Consider the following 27,397-nt stretch of genomic DNA (forward strand, 5'->3'; position numbering starts at 1 on the left):
TGACCATGACATTATGTACTTTAATGTTATTAAAAAGTAAATGCCACGCAAGGGTAAGGTTTTTAAATGGCACCTTCCATACGATCTAGAGAGTACAAATTAGAGAAAAAAACAGTGAAAAGTCCAAGATCGCATACATTCATGAACATCTTTTCTAGATACCAATGTCCAATATAAAAGATTCTTCCTCCAAAACGACATTTCATGAAAATACAACTTCAATTTCATGGGACATTTTGTTCCATTTTGACCCAGATTGACTCAGTAATGACGTCTGAAAGGATACATCTAAAGAGGCAGATGGACAGACTGCAGCTGGAAACGGCCAGATGAGAGCCCCTCTTATTAGGTTAATAGAGGAGCTACATCAGAGGGAGCACTCTTAGCATAGAACTCTCTCATAGAACTCTGCAGGATTGACATAGTTCGGTCTGGCAGTTTGATGTTCCACGAGGAGAAATCACGACAGTTGGTGCCTTTACCAACCTCATGTATTTCACAGGAGTGAAAAAGAGTCAAGGACGCACGGTCAGGGTTCCCGGATACAGTTTAGAATCATTTAACTGCATCAAACATCAAGCACTTAAACAGATCACTGTGGGCTTGAGGTATTCATGAATTAAATACATTAATAAAATGATATTTTTATTATATTGAATACATTTACGTAGGTGTGTTATGTATTGTGTAATGTATTCCCATTGGTATTCATCACCTACTGTGAGTACTACAACATCAACCTGTGAGAGAGAGTGGGGAGGAAGAGAGATAAAAGAGATAGATATAGATAGAGAAAGAGACTATAAATGTACTGATGCTGAAGACTGGTCTGCTTAACTATCAGTCTCTCTCAAACAGAACCACAGGCTGCAGAACATACCAGATATAGCAGCAGCACAGCCAAAACAACTAACTGAATTATAATAACTCTCTGTAGGAGGATGTCTCATATGCCAATATGACTTCTTCAACAAAAGAAAGATGTAATGATCAGAACTAAAAATTAAACTCTCACAAAGTCCTGCTTTTTGGGGTGGGGGAAGCGACAGCAAAAATAACATCACAATGTAGCGGATGTGTGGGACTGTGCAATAGATTGATATACAGTATGTAAGACATGGTAGTGACCTCTCATAAACAACCCCAGACCCCCCTCTCTCTCGCCCTCTCTCGCGTCAGAGCAGAGGAGTGCACAAGGACAGGACAGTTCAAAGAGTTCTGGTAGAGAGAGAGACAGACAGTGAGCTGATGATGTTGACCTGAGGGTTCAGTGCTGCTGGGTAAATGGCCATTCATCCTTTGTGTGTGATTCACCAGCAGTCACGTCCTTGGTGTCCAGAGAGAATGACTGTCCACCTGTGTTTCAAAGCACCAGAGAGAGTAAGACAGAGACACACAGAAATAGAGAGAGACAGAGCTGCTAACCACAGAAGTCCATCAGTTCAGTCTACAGTGCATAGAAAGACATTGTTCCAAAAAACACATTTGCCGGCAGCCCAATAACATCTCTTCTCTCCCACACTCTCTCACAAATTGTGTCTCCTTTCTCTCAAACACACACACTTCTCTCTCTCACACACACACACACGTTGTTCTCTCAATGTCCCGTTGGCACCTCAGGCTGTAATTTCTGAGACTGACACTCAGCCCTGGAAAACATGAATCTCCTCTTCACTGAAACAATGCTGTCTCACCAACCTGAGAAAGAGAGGAGGGAGATTGATAGAGGAGGAAGGTGAGAAACAAGGAGAAGGTGAGAGGGGGAGTCAGACAAAGCCTAAATGTGGGAAAAGTTATCCAATGTTATAAGTTAACTTCCTTGCACTACATAGCTTGAATCTACTAAATTAACATTAACATAAAAACATATAGCATGACTTCTATATTTAAAAATGTTTTTCTATTTTTTTATTTAACTGGGCAAGTCAGTTAAGAACAAATTCTTATTTTCAATGATGGCCTAGGAGACTGACAGTTAAGAACAAATTCTTATTTTCAATGATGGCCTAGGAACAGTGGGTTAACTGCCTTGTTCAGGGGCAGAATGACAAGATTTTTACCTTGTCAGCTCGGGGACTCGATCTTGCAATCTTTCGGTTACTAGTCCAACACTCTAACCACTAGGCTACCTGCTGCCCGGCTAAATGCTTAACTGGAGTGTGTAGAGGGGTGTGGAGTGTCACTCACCCCACAGTCAGCTCGGTGAAGGCTGAGGGGCCACACACACACACAAAGACCTTTGACCCTTCAGGCCTAACCAGGAAGTCAGTCAGCAAGGAGGCCTCAACCCGCCCCTTCCTGCCTGTCCACCCATCACACGGCTCTGACAGAATATAATCCACCTGGAACCTGGAACCATAGATTAGAGCAGAACATAACCCATCACACAGCTCTGACAGCTCCACCTGGAACCGTAACAAACGAATGCATCTTCTGCCTTACCAATTGACAGACGGATCATCAGAACACACTGTACACTGAGTGAGCAGAGATCGAGTGAACATTCTCTGTCTGCCTAGCAGCAAGACGACATGTCCAGTAACATGTATGTGCTAATGCTGCTTCACAGGTAATGGTTCACATGAGAATCTAGTCAATATGGTAATGAGGGGGAGTGTTCACACACCATGAAGACATGCAATAATAGACATCCAAAGCGAGCAAGAACACACGATCAGATTCACCACAGGGGGTCTGTCTTGCTGACATTAACGCAGCCAGCCTCATAATGACCACCCTCAATATGAATACACAGTAAAACACACATACACACCTCTCATCTTCAGCTGCGAGGCCGTCAAGTTCAGAGTGCCACAGGATGTCTCTTTCCTGTCTGTTGAAGAACATCAGCTTGGTTTTCCTAGAACACACACAGATCTAACACTGTCAGAACAACCTTGTCCTTTACAATGTATTCACATCCTCAGGAAGAGAACAATGACAGCCTTGTCCTTTACAATGTATTCACATCCTCAGGAAGAGAACAAAGACAACCTTGTCCTTTACAATGTATTCACATCCTCAGGAAGAAAACAATGACAGCCTTGTCCTTTACAATGTATTCACATCCCCAGGAAGAGAACAATGACAGCCTTGTCCTTTACAATGTATTCACATCCTCAGGAAGAGAACAATGACAGCCTTGTCCTTTACAATGTATTCACATCCTCAGGAAGAGAACAATGACAGCCTTGTCCTTTACAATGTATTCACATCCTCAGGAAGAGAACAATGACAGCCTTGTCCTTTACAATGTATTCACATCCTCAGGAAGAGAACAATGACAGCCTTGTCCTTTACAATGTATTCACATCCTCAGGAAGAGAACAAAGACAGCCTTGCAATAGCACAGCAGTCAGAGTACAGCCTCCTTCAGTTTCTATTCAGTTTCTATACAAGTAGAAAGGAAAAACTCTGCATAACATATCTGAAAGAATGGGATCAACAATATAGCAATATAATTGATTTGATAGGCAGAATATTTTCCATACTGCTTATACCTATCCAAGCCTTTCATACATTTGGGCAAAAAAGTATTTAGTCAGTCCCCAATTGTGCAAGTTCTCCCAATTAAAACGATGAGAGAGGCCTGTAATTTTCATCATAGGTACACTTCAACTATGACAGACAAAATGAGCCTCTTAAAGAAGAAGTTACAGGTCTGTGAGAGTCAGAAATCTTGCTTGTTTGCAGGTGACCAAATACTTATTTTCCACCATAATTTGCAAATAAATTCATTAAAAATCCTACAATGTAATTTTCTGGATTTTATTTTCTCATTTTCTCTGTCATAGTTGAAGTGTACCTATGATGAAAATTACAGGCCTCTCTCATCTTTTTAAGTGGGAGAACTTGCACAATTGGTGGCTGACTAAATACTTTTTTGCCCCACTGTATCTACATGAAGTGCTTAGGGGGAAGGGGCTATACTAGGGGTTGTTTCTGGGTGGATCCATGACAGTGTATTTCACCTGAGTGAGCCCAGGTCCTGGAGAGCCAATCGGATCACCCGAGCCATCGGCGTGAACCCCGTGCCGGCTGCTAACAGGTAGAGGTGAGTGACCTCGCGCAGGAGGCGGAGACTGAACGGACCATCTGGGCTGCTGACAGACAGGTGGTCACCTAGGTAACCAGGGAAGAGGAGAGAAGGAAACCCATTAAGCTGATAAACCACACAAACACAAAAATAAGCAAAAACAGATAATACATAAAAAAAAAAACCACTTCATTATTCAAGCTATCCTGATTTGTAAACAGAACATTTCCTACCATCAGCTATCCATTTCCTCTTTCATGACGTTTCTCTTTGTACTGTACAGCTAGTCTTCATTGTAACGGAGAATGTTTTTCTTCTTTAACTGACTGACTGGGAAATAAACATCCTCCATCTGTCCCAATGTTGCAGCTGGGCCAGCATCGCCAGGCAACCACACACACATCACTCAACACTAGCATATATTCAGGTAATGGGGGCCAGATGAGGACAATTACATAGCCTAAAGCCCTGTCAGTGAGCATAGTTTACACAGAAATATAAAGAAAGAAGCCTCTATATTTCCTGGCCACTTCTGTGCAGATCGACTGGTAGGACAATTACTTTTCCAGGAAGAAGAAGGTGATTCCACTGTTAAGAGGACAAGACACAAGACAAAGGCCAGGAAATCTGATTCATTGGAGGTGGAAAGGAAAGAAGGGTTATATGCTGGCACCCTGACAATGTAGAAGGCTGGACTCTGAGAAGAGGGGTCGAGATGATAGATGGGATAAAACAACCTGTTTATGAGTTTTTAAATAGAAACTAATTACACCATCAATCCTGTTTGGGGGCTGAGCAATCTCCCCCTGTAATTGATTTATCTGAATAGTGCCTGCTTCTGCTGATGTATGAATAAGAGAGGAGAGAGAGAGAGGCGAGAGAGAGCGAGAGAGGGGAGAGAAAGAGCGAGAGAGAGAGAGAGGAGAGAAAAGAGAAAGGGAGGTGACTAAATGATACAGGATGAGAGAGAGACGAGGAGAAAAGATGGGGTCTAACTAGGGCTGTGACGATTATAGAATTTTAGGTAACGATTAATTGTCATGCAAATGACCACAGTTATTGTCATAATTGTCTTTTTTGTTGAAAAATGTTTTGAACTTGTACCGTATCTTTGAAAATGAGCTACGACTTACCTACTAAATACAACAGCATTGGTGACACCCCTATCTCAAAAACTAATGGTTTGGACCGCTTGGATCTTTTGGAAATTAAGCTTCTCCTCCCGACCGTGCCATTCTGCTCGTAAAACGACTACCAAATGTACCCACTTCATGTAAAAATGCTATTATCTACTTGAATATAAAAGTTGATAATTGTCCATAATTGTTGGTTACACGATTATCGATAATTGTGCCAGCCCTAACTACTTGTAACATCTGACATTTAATACTCAAAATACATAATGAGACTGGAATTGCAAAGTGCTACTATTAATCATAAGTATATCCCTAATCACAATGGTAAGAGTATAGTCCTCCCTGTGAATGTTAAAGTCCTAATCATGTTATTACTAACGGTCCTGTAAATGCAGTACCCGATCATAATCACAATCAATGCTTGTGTACTGCATTTTAAAGAATAAATGTTGTTAAAGGGTTTTTTATTTTAAATCGACACACAGGAGTCAAGAACTTCTGTCACCTAGTCTACTTGTGTACGCAGCAGAAAAACATGTAAATGAGTTTATGGTAAACAAAAGGTAATCTAATCAATCCTGGTTGGAAGAAAAATAACCTTCCCTCTGGTTTCTGATGTGCTATTTTGTTCCTTCATGTTGTTGCCTACCTTGCTCACTTATCTGAGATATTAATATTCCACAGGGTGGCTAAACCACCTACAGACTGACGTATGCCGCTGTACATCTCACAAGCAAGCAATGAAAAGAAAAAAGTTACGTCAAATGATTTTGTGTACCGCCTACGTCTACACATGGCAAGGTTCAAGTAGGAGCACGTTATAAAACAAATGATTTTGTGTACCGCCTACGTCTACACATGGCAAGGTTCAAGTAGGAACACGTTATAAAACAAATTATTGTGTACCGCCTACGTCTACACATGGCAAGGTTCAAGTAGGAGCACGTTATAAAACAAATGATTTTGTGTACCGCCTACGTCTACACATGGCAAGGTTGAAGTAGGAGCACGTTATAAAACAATTGATTTTGTGTACCGTCTACGTCTACACATGGCAAGGTTCAAGTAGGAGCACGTTATAAAACAAATACACTTGACCTCTACATATGAATATTCCACTTACATATGAACACACAGCACATGAACACACACGTACATTTACAGACACAAAACGCACACAACCTACTCACTAACAACCTTACATTTCTTTACTTTACTCTGATTATTATCTATCCGAATGCCGAGTCACTTTACTCTGCCTTCATGTATATATCAACCTCAAGTAGCTCGTACCTCTAAACATTGATGTGGTACTCCCTGTATATAGCTCCACATTGATGTGGTACTCCCTGTATGTAGCTCCACATTGATGTGGTACTCCCTGTATATAGCTCCACATTGATGTGGTACTCCCTGTATATAGCTCTAAACATTGATGTGGTACTCCCTGTATATAGCTCTAAACATTGATGTGGTACTCCCTGTATATAGCTCTAAACATTGATGTGGTACTCCCTGTATATAGCTCCACATTGATGTGGTACTCCCTGTATATAGCTCCACATTGATGTGGTACTCCCTGTATATAGCTCCACATTGATGTGGTACTCCCTGTATATAGCTCTAAACATTGATGTGGTACTCCCTGTGTATAGCTCCACATTGATGTGGTACTCCCTGTATATAGCTCCACATTGATGTGGTACTCCCTGTATATAGCTCCACATTGATGTGGTACTCCCTGTATATAGCTCCACATTGATGTGGTACTCCCTGTATATAGCTCTAAACATTGATGTGGTACTCCCTGTGTATAGCTCCACATTGATGTGGTACTCCCTGTGTATAGCTCCACATTGATGTGGTACTCGCTGTATATAGCTCCACATTGATGTGGTACTCCCTGTATATAGCTCCACATTGATGTGGTACTCCCTGTATATAGCTCTAAACATTGATGTGGTACTCGCTGTATATAGCTCCACATTGATGTGGTACTCCCTGTATATAGCTCCACATTGATGTGGTACTCCCTGTATATAGCTCTAAACATTGATGTGGTACTCGCTGTATATAGCTCTAAACATTGATGTGGTACTCGCTGTATATAGCTCTAAACATTGATGTGGTACTCGCTGTATATAGCTCCACATTGATGTGGTACTCCCTGTATATAGCTCCACATTGATGTGGTACTCCCTGTATATAGCTCTAAACATTGATGTGGTACTCCCTGTATATAGCTCCACATTGATGTGGTACTCCCTGTATATAGCTCCACATTGATGTGGTACTCCCTGTATATAGCTCTAAACATTGATGTGGTACTCCCTGTATATAGCTCCATTCTTGCGTATTTGATTTGATTCGTCTTTTGATCGCTACTATTTAAAAACGATATCTATATCTATATATATATAATAATAATTCAACTCTGCATCTTTGGAAATGGTTCGGAATGTCAATGTAAAGTCTACACCAGTTGTTATTTATCACATACACCGAATACATCTGAACAACCCACTTAGCTGTAACAGTGAGGTTTACTGGGGGCCTCAGACTTACCGATGTTGAGGTTGTTTAGGTGTGGAGTCAACACTCCATCTGGGTAGACTTTGATCATGAGGAAGATGTCAGTGGCTGCAGTCCCCTGTGTGGAGTCCAGTGTAGCTGGTACCAGTGTTTCCTCGACTGGCGTGTACGGCTTCACCACCTCACTGTCTACACATATAGCATTAACATTAGCAATGAATTTCATGGGATGCTATGGGATTAGCGGTAGCCCAGATATAGTGTTAGTCAACTGTCTACACATTTCATAAGGCTTGTTTTTCTCTGGAGGCCAGGAAGGAGCTGGTACGATGTACATTACTGGCGGATTTAGATTTTAGTGATGTTATATATACACAGGCCTCAACCACTACCCTGAGAGCAACTGATTCAGTATAGCATGCAGCCCTCAGGTTTTCTATTTTATTTATTCACCTTTATTTAACCAGGTAGGCTAGTTGAGAACAAGTTCTCATTTGCAACTGCGACCTGGCCAAGATAAAGCATAGCAGTGTGAACAGACAACACAGAGTTACACATGGAGTAAACAATTAACAAGTCAATAACACAGTAGAAAAAAAAGGGGAGTCTATATACATTGTGTGCAAAAGGCATGAGGAGGTAGGCGAATAATTACAATTTTGCAGATTAGCACTGGGGTGATAAATGATCAGATGGTCATGTACAGGTAGAGATATGGTGTGCAAAAGAGCAGAAAAGTAAATAAATAAAAACAGTATGGGGATGAGGTAGGTGAAAATGGGTGGGCTATTTACCAATAGACTATGTACAGCTGCAGCGATCGGTTAGCTGCTCAGATAGCAGATGTTTGAAGTTGGTGAGGGAGATAAAAGTCTCCAACTTCAGGGATTTTTGCAATTCGTTCTAGTCACAGGCAGCAGAGTATTGGAACGAAAGGCGGCCAAATGAGGTGTTGGCTTTAGGGATGATCAGTGAGATACACCTGCTGGAGCGCGTGCTACGGATGGGTGTTGCCATCGTGACCAGTAAACTGAGATAAGGCGGAGCTTTACCTAGCATGGACTTGTAGATGACCTGGAGCCAGTGGGTCTGGCGACGAATATGTAGCGAGGGCCAGCCGACGAGAGCATACAAGTCGCAGTGGTGGGTGGTATAAGGTGCTTTAGTGACAAAACGGATTTCATTGTGATAAACTGCATCCAGTTTGCTGAGTAGAGTGTTGGAAGCAATTTTGTAGATGACATCGCCGAAGTCGAGGATCGGTAGGATAGTCAGTTTTACTAGGGCAAGTTTGGCGGCGTGAGTGAAGGAGGCTTTGTTGCGGAATAGAAAGCCGACTCTTGATTTGATTTTCGATTGGAGATGTTTGATATGAGTCTGGAAGGAGAGTTTACAGTCTAGCCAGACACCTAGGTACTTATAGATGTCCACATATTCAAGGACGGAACCATCCAGGGTGGTGATGCTAGTCGGGCATGCGGGTGCAGGCAGCAATCGGTTGAAAAGCATGCATTTGGTTTTACTAGCGTTTAAGAGCAGTTGGAGGCCACGGAAGGAGTGTTGTATGGCATTGAAGCTCAATTGGAGGTTAGATAGCACAGTGTCCAAGGACGGGCCGGAAGTATATAGAATGGTGTCGTCTGCGTAGAGGTGGATCAGGGAATCGCCCGCAGCAAGAGCAACATCATTGATATATACAGAGAAAAGAGTCGGCCCGAGAATTGAACCCTGTGGCACCCCCATAGAGACTGCCAGAGGACCGGACAGCATGCCCTCCGATTTGACACACTGAACTCTGTCTGCAAAGTAATTGGTGAACCAGGCAAGGCAGTCATCCGAAAAACCGAGGCTACTGAGTCTGCCGATAAGAATATGGTGATTGACAGAGTCGAAAGCCTTGGCAAGGTCGATGAAGACGGCTGCACAGTACTGCCTTTTATCGATGGCGGTTATGATATAGGTTCATTAATAATCAAAAACATTTAACACATCATTGTGATCTCTACAGCGCTGTTGGCTGGTCGTCATTGACATTGCGTTGGCTTAAACACTGGTATACACTGATTTATAAGGCCATATTGGGTAAAATGCCATTTTATCTCTGTTCTTTAAAAAAAATCAGATCAGTTACGGTCCCATTCTCATTTGCTTTTAACAGTACCAAGAATTAGTTACAGGTCATGGTAGAAATAGTTTTAGTTACTCAGCTCTGTGGTCCTGGAATTCTCTCCTGAACATTTAACCATTTGATGATCTAGTCACGTTGGTGGAGTTTAAACACTTGGTCGATGTAAATATCATAGAAGCATGTAATTGTCTTTAGAACTGCTGGTTTTTAGTTGCGACATTTGTGTTACTTTACGTAATAGTTGTACTGTATATGTGTCTATAGTTTAGTTCAATGTTGTTTTGTCTGAAACGTTGTACCCCCTGCTGATGTTGGACCAGATCTCTCTTGAAAAATAGATTTTATCTCAATGAGAAAAACCTGTATAAATAAAGGTTAAATAAAAAATTTAAATGTAGCATAGCATAAGCACGAGCAATGGACCGCATGGGCTGCTTTGTGATTAGCGCTTGCCTAGCGTTAGCATTAGCATGGATCTAAAGGCTAGGCCTTACCTTGGATGAGGGACTTGAGGTAGATGTGTTTCCCAACCGGCACGTGCATGAGCGTCCCTAGAGGGAGTTGTAACCGGAACACCCAGGTGTCGTGTGTGACTGCTGTCTTAGAAACTAACATACACTCTCTGTAGAAGATGGCTACAGGGAGAGAGAGAGAGTGAATAACTAACATGTGATTTTGGTTAATAAATCAATTCAGAAGATAAGACAAATGGATAAACATCTCTTTGGATGTGTCTGAAATGGCATTCTGGCTCTTTCCTGACTTCCTCTCTCCTTGCCTCCTCAAAACGCATTGGAGGTGAAAGTCCAAGGTCCATCCCCTCTTACATACTCCTCCAAAGCATTCTGAGAAGAAGGTGAGGAGTGAGGCTGTGAGGAATCAAGGAAAGACATGTTGGAAAAGAGCCCCTATTCATACCTCGATCTTTCTTCCTGAAAAGAGAATCATGGAATTCCAGTGGTTCACCAAGCTCCTCCCACTTTCCTTTGGCTGCTTTACGCATGCTGACCTGAATCTTCCCCACAGCACACGCTGTGTGGACTGTACCAGCATAGAGTGTGAGTGAGTGAGTGAGTGAGTGAGTGAGTGAGTGAGTGAGTGAGTGAGTGAGTGAGTGAGAGAGAGAGAGAGAGAGAGAGGAGAGAAGGAGAAAGATGGGGAGGGAGTTGGTAAACGTTAACGGTTTGTCCGCTTTAACTTATGAAAAGACATCAGACCATAAATGTTCTCCTTACCAGCAACGCTTCCATCTACTTCTTGGGCTAGACCTGAAAAAGAGAGACTCCTAGTGAATTGTTTACCAGAAATGTATAGAAATCAAATTCATCACCCCATTTACAGAGATAGAGAAGGAAAGGGAGAGAGTAAGAGAGAGACATATAGACCGATAGAGGGTTTAGTGGAACTGGGCACAGTGTTTATTTCCTCTGGTTGACACAGTCAATATTTCCCTCCAACATTAATAAGCCAGTGATAAACACTGGAAACTAATTGTGTCAAGTCCTCTGGCAGGCTGGAACACAGATGGAGAAAGCACTCTGAAAGCACTCAATAATATAATTACAGGCGATAATGGACTAGGTCTGTGATGGTCATGGAATTCTGGATGATGATAATTGGCCAGTCAAAATGACCATGGTCACAGTAACAACCGTTCGAATAGCAAACAATAATAAGAAAAAAACATTTTTTGACACACATTTTCTCCTACTCATCTCCGCTCCTGACTGTACATGCTGTGTAGTGCTGGGGGGTCATTGCCTAGGCAACCCGAAGACTCATTTGCTACAACACCTTGCTTGTTTCAGCAAGGAGCAACAATGTTTCAACACGTTAATAGTCCATGTTACACCAGAAATGGACTCAACCGCACAAATGTCCGATCTTCTTTCAGCTGTTCGTCAACACCACAACAAAAAAATGTAATAAAAATGGTACATATATTTTAAGAGGGTCTACATCCGTTAAAGTGTGAAGGTAATTGTGCCAGCCCTAACTAGGGTACAGTATAGATAGCATTGTGACAAATGTCACAACAAAAACTGTAAAAAAAATAATATATATATATATATATATATATATATTGTTTAAACGATAAGAGAAAAGAATAATACAACTATTCACAACGCAGATATGGTGCTGCGTATGGCCACTAGGGGGAAATGCAGTTCAAACTAGTCATGGCAACTCATAAACTAAAAAATATCGATGAAACCATCGATGACTTCACCCCATTGTTTCCTATGAGTGTTTATTTGTGTTAGTGTTTATTTCTTCAGTGGCGAGATTTGAAGATCAGGAAGTGTATTTTCAGCAAGTCACCATCTTGCTGGAGATCTGACGAAGATGGCGGCTTGAACAGACACTTTTTTTTACCAAGCTCCGTACCAAACTTCAGAAAGATTGTGAAAAAAAACAAGTTTACAGTCATTACCATTTTTATTTGTTCAAGATATAAGAACTTTCCTGTGACTGGAATAAGGATTGGATCATGTATCTTGCCATGTCCAGGCAAAGTCGTGACAAAAAAAAGAAAGGAAGAAGTTACTTGTTCTAATCAACAAGAGAAAAACGTGCTTATAGACAACTGCCATAACTACGCTTGGCCTATGGATAATAGCATGCTTTCGAATGCTGGTGAAGATGACGAATTCCCCTCTTTACCGGTTACTCCGTGCAAACCTCCACCCTCCAAAAAACCCAACATGAACTCTGACATCGTGGCTACCCTCTCCTTACTCATCAACTCCAGGTCTGACGCCATTGACAAAATGGTTGGCGCGAACACCAAGGCTTGAAAAAGACTGGAGATTGAATGTGGTGAAATCAAGGATGTGAAAACGAGAGTGGCAAAAGTTGAAAAAAGGTGGAAAAGAATAACAATGTCTACCATAGACGTCTCACTGATCTGAAACAATACACATGAAGATGGAACCTGAGACTCTACGGCTTGCCAGAGGTGGAGAATGAAGATGTGTGAGGAGAGGTTATCCATATCTGCCAAGAGGTTATGCCTGCAGAGAAGAACAAAGTTGGTGATGCCATCGACGTTGTGCATCGCCTCGCCAAGAAGCAACAGCAAAACGATTCAAGACCCAGGGGTATCATCATCCTCTTCACTGCCAGATTCTACAGGGATGCTGTCTGGAAAGCTGCTAGGAAGAACGCCTTCATTCAGAGCCATGGTATGCGTTTCGCCGAGCATCTCAGCCCGGAGGACATAGAGAGAAGGAACAGGTTGTGGCCAACGGTCAAGAAAGCAAGAAATGAGGGAAAGGCTGCTTACTTCGTCGGAGGACGAGGCTTCAGCAACGGTTCAGAAATCCATATCCCTCCCTAAAATCTCACCAGAAGGAACAGGTTGATGGTTTCAGCCATGGTATTCTCATTTTCCTTATGTTGTTTACCTAACAAGCATCAGGTGACTATTTTTCAATGAATACTCAGGTACTTCAATTTATTCGTTTTTTCTTGTATGACCAGAAGACCTATTTTGTTTACAAACTTCCGAAGAAGACTGAAAACAGTATTTATTTTGTATGTATACAGTAACTAAGCTACTGTTTTAAAGGGCATACAGGTCTGCTCTGACTTTACACAGTTATTGTTCTATTTAGTTATTAATACTTATTTCCAAAAAGCTCTTAGGAACATGATTATGTAAAATAGTTTTTATTACATTTTTTTATGATTAGTTTTCATATGCACTTAAAATAGTAGGTAACCTTTCATTTAAATTATTATTTTGTATTTTATTTCTCAGAATAGTTCCTGATTACACTAAAGAGGGTTTTAATCTCTCTTACTACAAGAACCCTTGGTTTGGTCTTGAACATAACATCAAAGCCGGATAACGTCTAGCTCAATGTTTATGGAATAAGCTATTTTCACTTTAAATTCAATTAAATGGTGCAGATCTCGGTTCCTTATCGTTTATATTCACTGCTCCTACGTCTTTGACTAATCCTACTACAGGTTATACTTTTATATAATCTTTGTTGTTTTGTCTTTGTCTATATTTTCTCTTAATGCTAGGGGGTTACCAAACAATGTGAAGCGCAAGGCCTTATTTTTTATTTGCTAAACAATTTCGAACAGATTTTTGCTTTTTTCAAGAGTCTCACTCAATTTCGGCTGATGCCAACATCTGGAGGTCACAGTGGGGCAACGATATTTGGCTCTCCCATGGATCTGAACGCTCCGCTGGGGTCACTACAATGAAAAATACCTTTGGTGGTAATATTCTACACTCGGAATGTGACCCCTTTGGTCAATTTATTTGTCTTGTGATCAGTTACAATGACATTACGCTCATTACTGTAAACTTCTACAGGTACAACACCAAACATGAGAATGATCAGTTACAATGACATTATGCTCATTACTGTAAACTTCTACAGGTACAACACCAAACATGAGAATGATGAGTTGCTTGAATCTATAGAGAAACATATACTTCATTGGTTATCTAAATTTCCCAAATCGTTATTATTGATAGGAGGGGACTTTAACATTACTATAGATAATTCAACTGATAGATGGCCCCCAGGTAGGCCAACCAATCAGAATTTGTGTTTCATACTTTTTATGGAAAAGTTTGATCTTACTGATATATGGAGAGAGAGGTTTCCTGCCGACAGATCATTCACTTGGAGTAACAAAACAGGCTCCAGACAATCCAGAATAGATGTTTGGCTTATATCCAAATGTATTGATAGTGAGTGTGTTACTACAAATATTTGTACTACTCCCCTCACAGACCAAAGGGCCATTTACATTGATATCAAAAGATTTTCCCCTGATACTAACCTTGGTAGAGCATCCTACTGGAAGCTAAATAGCTCATTATTAAATAATGATATAGTTACATTTGGGGTTAAAGATCTGCTCTCACACTTTTGGGAAAGGGCTTGTGAAGAAAAATCTTATTGCAAGAACTGGGAGCTCTTTAAATGTGAGGTGTCCAAATACCTTAGAAAATATGGTAGTAACCTTGCTAAGACCAGAAGAGCTGAGGAGGAAATGGTGATCATTAAGATAACTTCCCTTTCTCAGATGTCCCCAGCTGACATCTTGGGGGAGGAGAAGATGGAACTAATTGAGTTACAAAATAAACTGGATAATATGTGTAGATTAAAAACAGAAGGAGCCTTTATTAGATCTAGGAAAAAATTGATTGAGGAGGGAGAACAGAATTCATCCTGTTTCTTTAGACTTGAGTAATTTCACTCTAAAAATAACTTTATCCATAAGTTAAACATTGATGGTGTTATTACAGATGACCAAAAATTATTAGCTAAATACTGTAGCAATTTTTACAGAAAATTGTATAGCTCTACGTACTGTCAGGAATCTACAGATGTGTTTTTTAACTCACTGTTTAGTTTCTATATCACTGATATAGTGAACAATATTCAGTGTGATGAACCCATCAAAGTTGAAGAGATAGACTCTATCAAACATCTAAAGAACAATAAATCGCCAGGTGTTGATGGAATTACATTAGAATTTTACAAATAATTTTTAAGTAGCTCCCTTCCTATTTGAAGTCTTTTTAGAGAGTATTAAAAACAATGTTCTCCCTCCTACAATGAGCCAGGGGTTAATAACACTGATACCTAAGTCTAAAAAAGAAGTGCTGCTCATCGATGACCAGTGTCCAATTTGTCTTCTTAATAATGACTATAAGATATTAGCCTTACTACTTTCAAAAAGAATTAAAGAAGTCCTGGATGCAATCATTGATGAAACACAGTCTGGCTTCATGAGGAACAGACATATTTCTAACAATATCAGACTAGTATTAGACATACTTGACTACTCAGACCTAATAACCGAGGATAGCTTCATATTATTTTTAGATTTTTATAAAGCATTTGACACAGTAGAGCATCAGTTCCTCTTCCACTCCCTTGAGAGACTTGGCTTTGGGGATTTTTTCTGTAAGGCTATTAAGACTCTCTATGCAAATGGTAACAGCTCTATCAAATTGAAATATGGCACCTCACCTAGATTTGAGTTAAAGAAAGGAATTAGGCAAAGTTGTCCTCTCTCTCCATACCTGTTTTTATTAATCACCCAACTTCTTGCAAATTCTTTAAATAATATTCCTGTACAAGGTATTTCCATAGCTGGTAAAGAAATTATTATAAGCCTGCTGGCTGATGATCCTACACTTTTTCTGAAAGACGCTAACCAAATTCCCACATCGATCAATGTGATACAATCCTTTTCCAAAGCATCTGGTCTATATCTTAACATTAATAAATGTGAACTCGTGGCTGTCAAAGATTGTGTGGCACCTTCATATTATGGTATTCCAGTAAAAGAAGAACTTACATATTTAGGCATAACCATTACAAAGGATCAGAAGTCTAGACTTACTAAATTTTAACCCTCATATTAAAAAACCCCCAGAAGAAGCTAAATCAATGGCTACAGAGGGACTTATCTTTAAAAGGTAGAGTCCTAATAACCAAGGCTGAGGGTATCTCTAGACTAACATATGGTGCTCTATCTTTATATCTTGACCGTAAAATAAGCAAGGAGATAGACCAGATGCTTTTCAACTTTCTTTGGAGTAACCGTACCCATCACATTAGGAAAACTGTTGTAATGAACACTTATGAGAATGGTGGACTGAATTTTCTGGACTTTACTACTTTAAATAATAATTAAGATCAATTGGATAAAACAATTCCTAAGAAGACTCACTTCTATCTCGAATTTTATTCCTCATCATGTCTTCTCTACTTTTGGTGGCCTTAACTTCATTTTGTTTTGCAATTATAATATTGACAAAATTCCAGTGAAACTTTCTGCTTTTTCATCGGCAGGTTTTCTTGACATGGTCCTTAATGTATAAACACAATTTTTCACCATTACATATGGAATAATCGGGATATATTGTATAAAAAAACTTCTTTATTTTTAGAATATTGGTTCCGAAATAATATCCTATTGGCGAGCCAACTGGTAAATGCAGAGGGTCTTTTACTCAGTTATAAGGAATTCTTATCACTTTACAGGGTCCCTGTAACACCTAAACATTTTGCAATTGTTTTAGACGCCATTCCCTCAGGTGTTGCTCTGTTATTCAGGAACGTGTCAAGACCTGACCCTCAGAGCCTACCTTCTATTGACCCTGTTGACTCATCAGTAGGAAAGATTTGTTTCTCTTTTGGTCCATTCAACAACAGAGCGATACGAACCTTGTTTCAGCAGGATGTTGTATCTATACTTTATGTCATGCCTTATTGGAATGGATTTATTGATAATATCGGTTGGAAAAAAGTTTGGAAGTTGCCACACACATACCCACTTGTTAAAAAAATTAAGGAAGTTTCCTTTAAAATTATTCATAAATATTATCCTGCCAACCACTATATGAAGAAGTTTAAGGAAAACATCAACTCAAATCGTTCCTTTTGTAATGACCACCCAGAAACACTCTTGCATCTTTTTTGGTATTGTATTCATGTAAGAAAACTGTGGCAAGACATCAGTAGATTTATAATTGAACACATTTATGAAGATTTTACACTATTGTGGAGAGATGAACTGCTTGGATTCTTTACATACAATAGAAATAAGCTGAAACATTTTTATGTAATTAATTTCATTATTCTTTTGGCCAAATTTCATATACACAAATGTAAATTTGCAAACAAAAAAACACATTCTCTTACCCTACAAAAAGAAATTGAACTGTATTTTAAGAGAGTTAAATAATCAACTAACAAAAAAACTGTTAGAATTGTAAGCGTATGTCCCTTAAGGTCCTTGTGTAATTGTAATGTGATATTGTACCCTCTAGCTCGATTGTCCATTGTTTATAATTTAAATATACTTGTGTTCCCTCGTGTACTTTCTGTATTGATTTGTTGTTAATAAAAATATATATATATGGAGGAGTTTTTGGAAACATAGCTTGCAACGTCAACTGCGCATGCAATCTCAATGCTGCCTCCTCTCAATACGTATCTCAAGTTGAAGGCGGCCATTAGCAACTAAATTATCCTTCTAACTCGTCTGTGTGCAATTTTAAAGTAATCAGTTCAAGGACATACATCTGGTGAAATGGAAGCAATTATTGGTACCATGGTCGTGTTCAGTGTTTTTAAATTTTTTATAACCATGAATAATGACCAGAAAGATCGCCATTTTCCCATTCATTATAATGGGGATACTGTTTTCTGGAAACAATGCCTACAGTAGTATTGCGGTCGGCCATTAACTTGAAATCCTCAATGCGAGGGGGCAGTTGTCCTCCCCTGTGGCTACCAGACAGCCCTCACCTTACTGCTGCACCCACTCAGCAGCGGTAGTAGTTTATGCCATTTTTAGGTTATCTGCTGTGTGCCTCCATGTTCACAGTAGTCAGTACATGGGACTTCATTTCAGGGCTGGGCGATATGGCCAAAATATCATATCACATTTGACAGTACGCAGTTATTTTATGTTTTTGAATAATACAAATTCTAAATATGCTTTATGAATAGTTCATGAACCTAGGGTGGCAACACACATTATAAGTGATTCAATGGGTCCTTCTCCATTCTGAATGTTTTATACTGTTCAATCCAACTTCAAACAAAAATAATGTTAAGCATTTTCATACATTTCCTGCACTTTAGTTATAATTTCCACACTGTGCTATGAAAGGCTGCATTATATGGGCAAAACCATATAGACGTAGTTAACTGGTGAACTCCTGGAATAGAATGATTATAGTTGGAATTAGCGGTCGACTGATTAATCGGAATGGCCGATTAATTAGGGCCGATTTCAAGTTTTCATAACAATCGGAAATCAGTAATTTTGGACGCCGATTTTTTAAATATTTCTACACCTTTATTTAACTGGGCAAGTCAGTTAAGAACACATTACTATTTTCAATAACGGCCTAGGAACGGTGGGTTAACTACCTTGTTCAGGGGCAGAACGATAGATTTTTACCTTATCAGCTCAGGGATTCAATCTTGCAACCTTACGGTTAACTAGTCCAACGCTCTAACCACCTGCCTCACGAGGAGCCCGCCTGTTACGCGAATGCAGTTAGAAGCCAAGGTAAGTTGCTAGCTAGCAGTAAACTTAATCAATCATAATCACTAGTTATAAGTACACATGGTTGATGATATTACTAGTTTATCTAGCGTGTCCTGCGTTGCATATAATCGATGCAGTGCACATTTGCGAAAAAGGACTGTTGTTGCTCCAACGTGTACCTGACCATAAACACCAATGCCTTTTCTTAAAATCAATACACAGAAGTATATATTTTTAAACCTGCATATTTAGCTAAAAGAAATCCAGGTTAGCAGGCAATATTAACCAGGTGAAATTGTGTCACATCTCTTGCGTTCATTGCACGCAGTCAGGGTATATGCAACAGTTTGGGCCGCCTGGCTCATTGCGAACTAATTTGCCAGAATGTTACGTAATTATGACATAACATTGAAGGTTGTGCAATGTAACAGGAATATTTAGACTGATGGATGCCACCCGTCAGATAAAATACGGAACAGTTCCGTACTTCACTGAAAGAATAAAAGTCTTGTTTTCGAGATGATAGTGTCCGGATTCGACCATATCAATGACCTAAGGCTCGTATTTCTGTGTGTTATTATGCTATAATTAAGTCTATGATTTGATAGAGCAGTCTGACTGAGCGATGGTAGGCACCAGCAGGCTCATAAGCATTCATTCAAACAGCACTTTCGTGCGTTTTGCCAGCAGGTCTGCTGTTTATGACTTCAAGCCTATCAACACCCGCGATTAGGCTGGTGTAACGAAGTGATGTGAAATGGCTAGCTAGTTAACGGGGTGCGCGCTAATAGCGTTTCAAACGTCACTCGCTCTAAGGCTTGGAGTAGTTGTTCCCCTTGCTCTGCATGGGTAATGCTGCTTCGAGGGTGGCTGTTGTCGTTGTGTTCCTGGTTCGAGCCCAGATAGGAGCGAGGAGAGGTACGGAAGCTATACTGTTACACTGGCAATACAAAAATGCATATAAGAACATCCAATAGTCAAAGGTATATGAAATAGCAAGAAAGTGTTTGTGACTCACGTGGTCAAGCAGCTGCTCTCTCCTTGACTGACAGGGGTCAGGGCTTGGTGTGGGAAGCGGCATGTATCAGGAGGGAGAAAAATGGCTCAAGTAGAAAATGATCAAAACTGACAGTACACGCGCCAGAGTTTCCAATCACATTTTTAAAAAAACGAAAAATGAAATACCGTTATGGAAGGTAAAGTAAAAAATCCAAAACGGTCCGTGCATAGTACAATATGGTATACCGCCCATCCCTACCTTATGTCCCACTTCTCATCAACGTGGTGTTTCATTTCAGCGATGATGTAAGACAGCGTGTTCATACAGTAGATGTCCAACAATGTATTTCGCTGTGCCTGTGATAACTTCTGCAAATCTGTGTACGCGACCAATACACTTTGATTTGATATTGTTAATGGCACGGATGAGGTGTTTGACTTTGAGAGCTTGCGTTTTGTACTTGCAGAGCAATCATTGTACAATTTCTCCATCTGGGCCATCACAGTTGTTCGATATGGCATCTTGTAGTCTAGTTCTAGATATGCCATTAGTGCATTGAAGCCGATATCCTCTACCATTGAAAATGGCTGCATATCAACTTCAATCATTTCTGTAATCAGCGCTGTGATTTTCTCACTCCGTCCAATATCGCACTTCTTTCGTGTGAAGACTGAAGAGCCTGTCTAATGACTGTTGTTTGGGGCCTGCGCTGCTGCTGCCAGCAACGGTTCGGGTGTTAATTGGCACACCGATCCCTTTAGCGGGATCATTTTCGTCAACATCCACTGAATTGCAGAGCGCTAGCTTTTTCAATAGGAGAGAGAGAAAAGTTCTGCTCGAAGCTGCTCGCGCATGCAAAACTCTGGGGACACACAGCTATCCACTGACGCGATGTGATCATTCTCGCTCATTTTTCAGAATAAAAGCCTGAAACTATGTCTAAAGACTGTTCAAACCATGTGGAAGCCACAGGGAAAGGAATCTGGTTGATATCTCTTTAAATGGAGGGTAGTCATGCAAGGGAACAGAGAGATTTCAGAATAACAGCACTTCCTGGTTGGATTTTCCTCAGGTTTTCACCTGCAAGATCAGTTCTGTTATACTCAGACAATATTTTGACAGTTTTGGAAACTTTAGAGTGTTTTCTATCCTAATCTGCAATGTATATGCATATTCTAGCTTCTGGGCCTGAGAAATAGGAAGTTTCATTTGGGCACGGTTTTCATCCAAAAATCAAAATACTGCCCCCTAGTCTCAAGAGGTTTTAAGGTGCCTCCCTTTCAGAAGGTTAAGCATTGCACCTGTACTGCCACTGTTGCTCAATTACACCTCGCAAAGTTTGCGTTTCATCACCTTCTCATTTAACTTCTCAAAGTATTGCCAAACAGGACTTTGCTGCTGTCACATCCCTGTCATTTTTCCAACTGTTAACGACAATGAAGTTCAGAGCGCTTTATATCTGTGGCAAATCATTTTAAAGATGTATATCTCCACCTTCTAACATTACAGCATTTTTGCGTTAGGTATGTTCCCTTTATGATGATGACCGGGAGCTGTTCGTGCTCGGTGTGATAACTGCAATGTGATTTACATTTTATGGGAAGAAAAAATAAAAATCTATAATAATAAACAGTTTTTCAGTTAACGATGCCAACTTGGTTTAAACGTTCACACCCCTAGTACAGGATGGTCAGGGAGAAAGAGAGAGAGTATGGCTGTAATAGATGGATAAAAGAAAGGAGATTGAAAGAGGCGGCTACGACAAGTCATGTCAGAAAACAGCTCCCTGGCATAGTGGACAGTCACAATGTTGTATCAAAGGACGCTGCGACTTACGTTGACGCAGCATGTAGGACATTTTCCCCAGAAGAACTTCCACCCGTAGAACACCATCTTGCAGGTCAACTATGGTACAGCCAGAGCTGGGGAGCTGCGAGAGGAGAGAAAATAAGGGAGAAGAGGGAAAGAGGAGAGAGAAAAGAGGAGGGGGGTGAGGTTAAAGAACAACTACTGCCCATTCTGGCTCACATTTCACTCAAATCTTGGCATTTTAAAATTGCAAAGTGGGGATGTTTACCTTCCGTTTGGTGTAAACCACAATATTGACTGTGACATCAGTTTGAAACCAGTCATACCTAAAAATAAATGTACAGATACAGTATGTTCATTACCTTCTCACATCTATCTATCACACCTCACATCATCCAGTCTGTCACCATTCTCAATATCATAACAGTTGTTCTTGTTGTTTTGTGAGTGTACCTGGGCCGGGCGTCTTTGGGTCGGGTTGGTGGCGGGGCGGCTGAGGGTTGCAGTGATGAGGAGGGTGAAGGAGGGGTGAGGAAAGCAGGAGGGAGCATGGAGGTGGGCGGGGGAGGGGGGCTAGACCTGAGGAGAGAGAGAGAGACTAGAGTAAGGACTGATTTCAGCCACACGGGATATAGAACACCCACACACAAACACCAGACAGTACAGAACAATCGTGGGGGGTTTTCTGCACTATTCTTATTGTTATTTTGTACATTACCATTTAAATGAGTGATGCTGTCCTTTCTCACAGACTGAGCTGTGGAGACAAATTAGAAAGGGTCAAACAACATCCTGCATGAAAGAGAGACTACGGTGCATTAAAGTCCTGAGACTGAGGGATTGTGTGTTACTGTACCTTTGAGAGTAGTGCTGGCCTTCCCAGCCATCCTCCCTACCAGACACTCCTTTAACATGGACTCATAGTTCACCCACCGGTGGACCTGCTCATATGGCCACAGATACAGGGACAAAGGCAGACATGGAGAAAGTGAGCAAGAGAGCTTAGACACACACGGCATCATAACACACATTATGTGCGTTAATGTTTTGAACTTTGGTGTTTTAACATGTGAACTTCCAAGGTAGTCCTTTAATTAACTCAGGAGAGTGCAATGACAGCTGACCTGGTCAAAAAGGTCTGTTCCGTCTATCCCAGCTGCCTTCATCAGTTCCTCTTCTCCTCCAGGGTGGAAATCCATGTAGGGACTCACATTATAAACCATGCCTGACACACACAGGAAATAACAGTATTTATTCACTAAATACTCACAAAGGGCAAAACAAATAGCTAACTCGTGTAAGAAATGACCAGCATTGGAGGGATGGTGGCTCCCAAAAGTCTTCACCCAAAAACCTAACTGAAGTATAAGATGTAATACTGTAAGAGGTGTGACAAGTTAGCACCCTCTGCTGACAGAAACTAATGTCCAGTCTTATACACTGAGTATACCAAACATTAGGAACACTTTCCTTAAATTGACTTGCAACATTTTGCCCTCAGAACAGCCTCAATTCAGGGCATGGACCTCTACAAGGTGTCAAGCGTTCCACAGGAATGCTGGACCATGTTGACTCCAATGCTTCCCACAGTTGTGTCAAGTTGGCTGGATGTCCTTTGGGTGGTGGACCATTCTTGATACACACGGAAACTGTTGAGCGTGAAAAATCCAGCAGCGTTGGAGTTCTTGGCACAAACCGGTGCGCCTGGCACCTACTACCATACCCTTTTCAAAGGCACTTACATGTTTTGTCTTTTCCATTCAACCTCAATGGCACAAAGACAATCTAGGTCTCAATTGTCTCAAGGCTTAAACATCCTTCTTTAACCTGTCTCCCCTTTATCTACACCGATTGAAGTGGTTTAACAAGTGACATCTATAAGGGATCATAGCTGTCACCTGGTCAGTCTATGTCATGGAAAGAGCAGGTGTTCTTAATGTTTTGTATACTCAGTGTACAGTCAGTCTACATGTATGTGGGCCCACTCACAACGACAAATATAACAGTGAATTGAGCCAAAACATTCAAATAAATGGTTATGAATGATTAAAGTATGACTGAACTATACACATTGTAATGTATGGTGTTGAGGGGGAGTTGAAGACTGTGCCCAGCCTCCAATTATTTCTATAGAAAGCCTTCTCACAACAAAGACACATACCCTACTCAAAGACATTATCCCAACAAACACAACATTATCCTCCCAACACAAAAGCATTATCCCAACAAACACAACATTATCCTCTCAACAAAAAGTAATTATCCCACCAAATACAACATTATCATCCCCGACGGAGACATTATCCCAACAAACACAGCACTATCCTCCCAACACAAAGACATGGCCACACTGTAGCTGGGTGACTTACTGAACCTGACAAAAGAAAGGGTCACAGGGAAACACTGTGTATGAGAAGGGAAGGTATGTACACCACAGGGAACCTTCATTTGTGTATACAATCGCCAATAACTGTCTTATAGCCTACTGATATTAAATTGGTTAGCTAATGCCTTCATCACACATCCCTATGGGAGTGCTGATGAGTGTGATCAACACATCTGAAAACATGAATAATAAGTATTGATTCTCTACTACCTAATGCTGCAGCTGGGTGTTGTTATTTGTTTGTCAACTAAGTCCAAAAAGGTTCTTCCTGTGTGCCAAGCATATGTGAGTGTGTGAGTTTGGGTAAGAGAGAGAGGTAGGGGGAGGGAAGAGAGGCACACAAAGGGAGGGAGGGAGGGCACCCCTGTTCTGCTCTGAATCACAAGAAGTGGACAGAGTCCTAGACACTAAAGCCTGCATAATCTTCCTTCATAGCAAATGCAATTAAGCTTTATTACTCAATGTCCTTGGACAAATCAACCCACTCCATGACTACCAATGAGTGCATTTAATCTCAATGACGCACATGTGGAAACGAGAGGATGAAATGTGTTCGATTCCTTACGAAAGTGATTCCTCACGAAACCCAGACAAAAAAAATTGCATGATTGCATCTCGGAGCTCCACAGACAATTCCTTTCGACCTCATGGCTTAGTTTTTGCTCTGACATGCACTGTCAACGGTGGGACCTTATATAGACAGGTGTGTGCCTTTGCAAATCATGTCCAATCAATTGAATTTACCACAGGTGGACTCTAATCAAGTTGTAGAAACATCTCAAGGATGATCAATGGTAACAGGATGCACCCAAGCTCAATTTTGAGACTCATAGGAAATGGTCTGAATACTTACGTAAATAAGATCTGTTTTTTGTTATTTTTTATAAATTTGCAAACATTTGTACAAACCTATTTTCACTTTGTCATTATAGGGCATTGGGTGTAGATTGATGAGGGGGGGAAACAATGTAATCCATTCTAGAATAAGGCTGTGACGTAAGAAAACACACCGTAATAGTTCTTTGGAGGAAGAATTGTTGACATATATTTGATATTTGTATTTAAAACCATAATTGAGAAATTATTTATTAAAGTTGGCATATTATGACATTTTGTCCTAACTTAGGCTTCATTTAAGACTCCATAATGTTACTTCTGTAGGTGCTACAAAGCAAAAATTGATGTCATATGAAGCTATACTGCCTTCTCTGTAAAATTAGTAGTATTTTTATTTCAATAACGTTTTCTTTACATGAACTTATGAATATTGAAAAATATAAACATGATATTGAAATGGCAAATGTTTTAACATATGGTTGAACATTATACACTCTACAGACTCAGCAAAGTTCCAGAGTGGGAACTCTCCATTTTTTAAGCATTAACAAAAGAGTGAATGTGAAGATTGATTCAAAATAGTGAATTGCAGAATGTGCAATGATACAAGTAGAAGGAGGGCTGTGATTGGTTACATTGCTGAACTATGCCAATTTAAAAAAGGGGTCATAACTTTAAAACTTGCAGAGATCCCAGTCTGGAACTTTGATAAGCCCGTAGAGTATATAACGTTCAACAATATGTTGCATTTTTAAACATATTTTCTATATTCATGTTGTGTGATTAAATATTAATAAATTAATGTAAGACTTTTTTTGTGAAATCAAAATACTACTCATATTACAGAGCAAGTGGTAAAGCCTCATATGAAACACATTTTTGCTTTGTATTGCAGCATCTACAGGTTAAACATGATTGGCTATTAAAGGAGGCCTGGGCAAGGCAAAATGTTATAAATATGCCACCTTTGATGAACTATTTCTCAATTACGCTTTTAGATACAAATATCAAATACAATCTTTCCCTGAAAGGACTATTCTATGGATTACATTTAATGAAAATCCCCAAAATCATGTCATTTGTTTTGACTGGGTATCGTGGGGAATCACTCAATTAGGACCATGGAAAGTGGAGAGAAGAATTGTGTACAGATAGTATGTGGCTACTGTGTGTATGTGTACTTTTCACATTTATTTCCCTGAACAATTTAAGTAATACCACAGTTTCTCCAACTCTAGCCCTGGAAAGGCATTGAGCCCTTGACTAGTTAAATATAGTGTGTTAGTACTGGGCTGAAACAAAACCTGAAAAACGGCAGGACCAGTATTGTGTGTGTGTGTGTGTGTGTGTGTACAGTATAGGGCTAACTTGTGTAACCTCGTATGCAGGTCCAGCAGTCATCACGTGTGTTGTGTTTTTGCAGCTCCTCCTCTGTGACGTCAATAAGTCTGCCTCTCAGCCCTGTCAGGTCCCGGCCACTCTTAGCCACACAGATCCAGTCCATCAGACTGTGGCCAGGCTTCAATGCTACCTGTAACAACATGGAAGAACAGGCCTCACAGTCAGAAAAGGTGGTATCATGATAACACAGCCTTACACTTACAGTTCAGTAAAGTGGTGTCAAAGGGTGTGGCATGATGACAATCAATTTAAGGTTGACTTTGCATACAGGGTCTTCTAACTCAATATAAAATTGGACTACAGAACGTTCACATGGTAGGACCACAATAGTCTAATCCATTGATGGAACATAAACATTATGTATGATATATAGGCATGACTCTCACGCAACAATCATGTCGTCAACTACCGGTACAGTACCTTGTTCCTGCCGGACTGACCGGCTGGAGCAACACGCTGCTGAGAGCTGGCTGCAGGGAACGACTGGGATGGGACGTTCAGCATCGCGACTCTTCGAAAGCAGGCCAAATTCCGGAGGAATCCTGTATAAGACGGGTCTTCGATTAACACGACAATAAAGGACCAACTCTTGGAGGTGTGAACCACTGTGAAATGATGTTTCCGTTGTGTCACAAGAAACACATTTCCCTGAAGTGACACTAGTTGAGTAATTTAGCTAACTATCTAGCTGACTGGCTAGCACCCCGGAAGAGCAAATTCACAACAAAACGCCCAAATATATCCATAATATCAGATGTATGAAATAACCGGTGACCAAGATCTCGACCGAACCAAATAACACTTCCAAAACATTGTTATTTCAAAAATATTTGACTATGTAAACAACACCTATTTGGCGTTGTTACTGTTAAAAACTACATTCGCGCGGTAGCTGCAGATGGTGTCGCAATATGATGACGAAATTGTAAAACTGTATCCAAAATACCTAGAGCGCCATCTAGTGTAAGGATAAATCTCAACAGTCGCTCTTATACAATACAAAGCGCTCTGAACAATTCCGAAGACGATGTAAATAAAGGTAAAATAGGACTCATATTTATGTTTGCATAGGGTATATTTTTGG

General features: G+C 40.4%; 1 protein-coding gene across 1 annotated transcript; it reads right to left on the reverse strand.

Moving 5' to 3' along the window:
• On the reverse strand, window positions 1-26,984 carry LOC135520428 (cytochrome b5 reductase 4). The gene is made up of 16 exons (XM_064945987.1): window positions 26,734-26,984; window positions 26,290-26,443; window positions 22,814-22,914; window positions 22,546-22,630; window positions 22,402-22,446; window positions 22,143-22,260; window positions 21,958-22,015; window positions 21,717-21,810; window positions 11,068-11,100; window positions 10,751-10,873; window positions 10,327-10,467; window positions 7,738-7,893; window positions 3,972-4,122; window positions 2,774-2,860; window positions 2,188-2,349; window positions 1-1,698 (listed from the first exon to the last, which is right to left on the reverse strand). Exons 1-16 carry the CDS (start codon window positions 26,815-26,817, stop codon window positions 1,644-1,646), a joined length of 1,647 nt encoding a protein of 548 aa, XP_064802059.1. The 5' UTR covers window positions 26,818-26,984; the 3' UTR covers window positions 1-1,643.
• Window positions 26,985-27,397: the final 413 nt, after the last annotated feature.

Source organism: Oncorhynchus masou, chromosome 29, assembly GCF_036934945.1.
Source record: "Oncorhynchus masou masou isolate Uvic2021 chromosome 29, UVic_Omas_1.1, whole genome shotgun sequence".
Lineage (NCBI taxonomy): Eukaryota > Metazoa > Chordata > Actinopteri > Salmoniformes > Salmonidae > Oncorhynchus > Oncorhynchus masou.

What these genes read in the sequence shown, in the direction of transcription:
- LOC135520428 (XM_064945987.1), bottom strand. Translation starts at nt 26,817, where the DNA reads ATGCTGAACGTCCCATCCCAGTCGTTCCCTGCAGCCAGCTCTCAGCAG. An exon ending in GTCAGTCCGGCAGGAACAAG is followed by an intron (nt 26,444 to 26,733) that starts GTACTGTACCGG and finishes ATGTTGTTACAG; the next exon opens with GTAGCATTGAAGCCTGGCCA. An exon ending in GGCCAGCACTACTCTCAAAG is followed by an intron (nt 22,447 to 22,545) that starts GTACAGTAACAC and finishes TTGTCTCCACAG; the next exon opens with CTCAGTCTGTGAGAAAGGAC.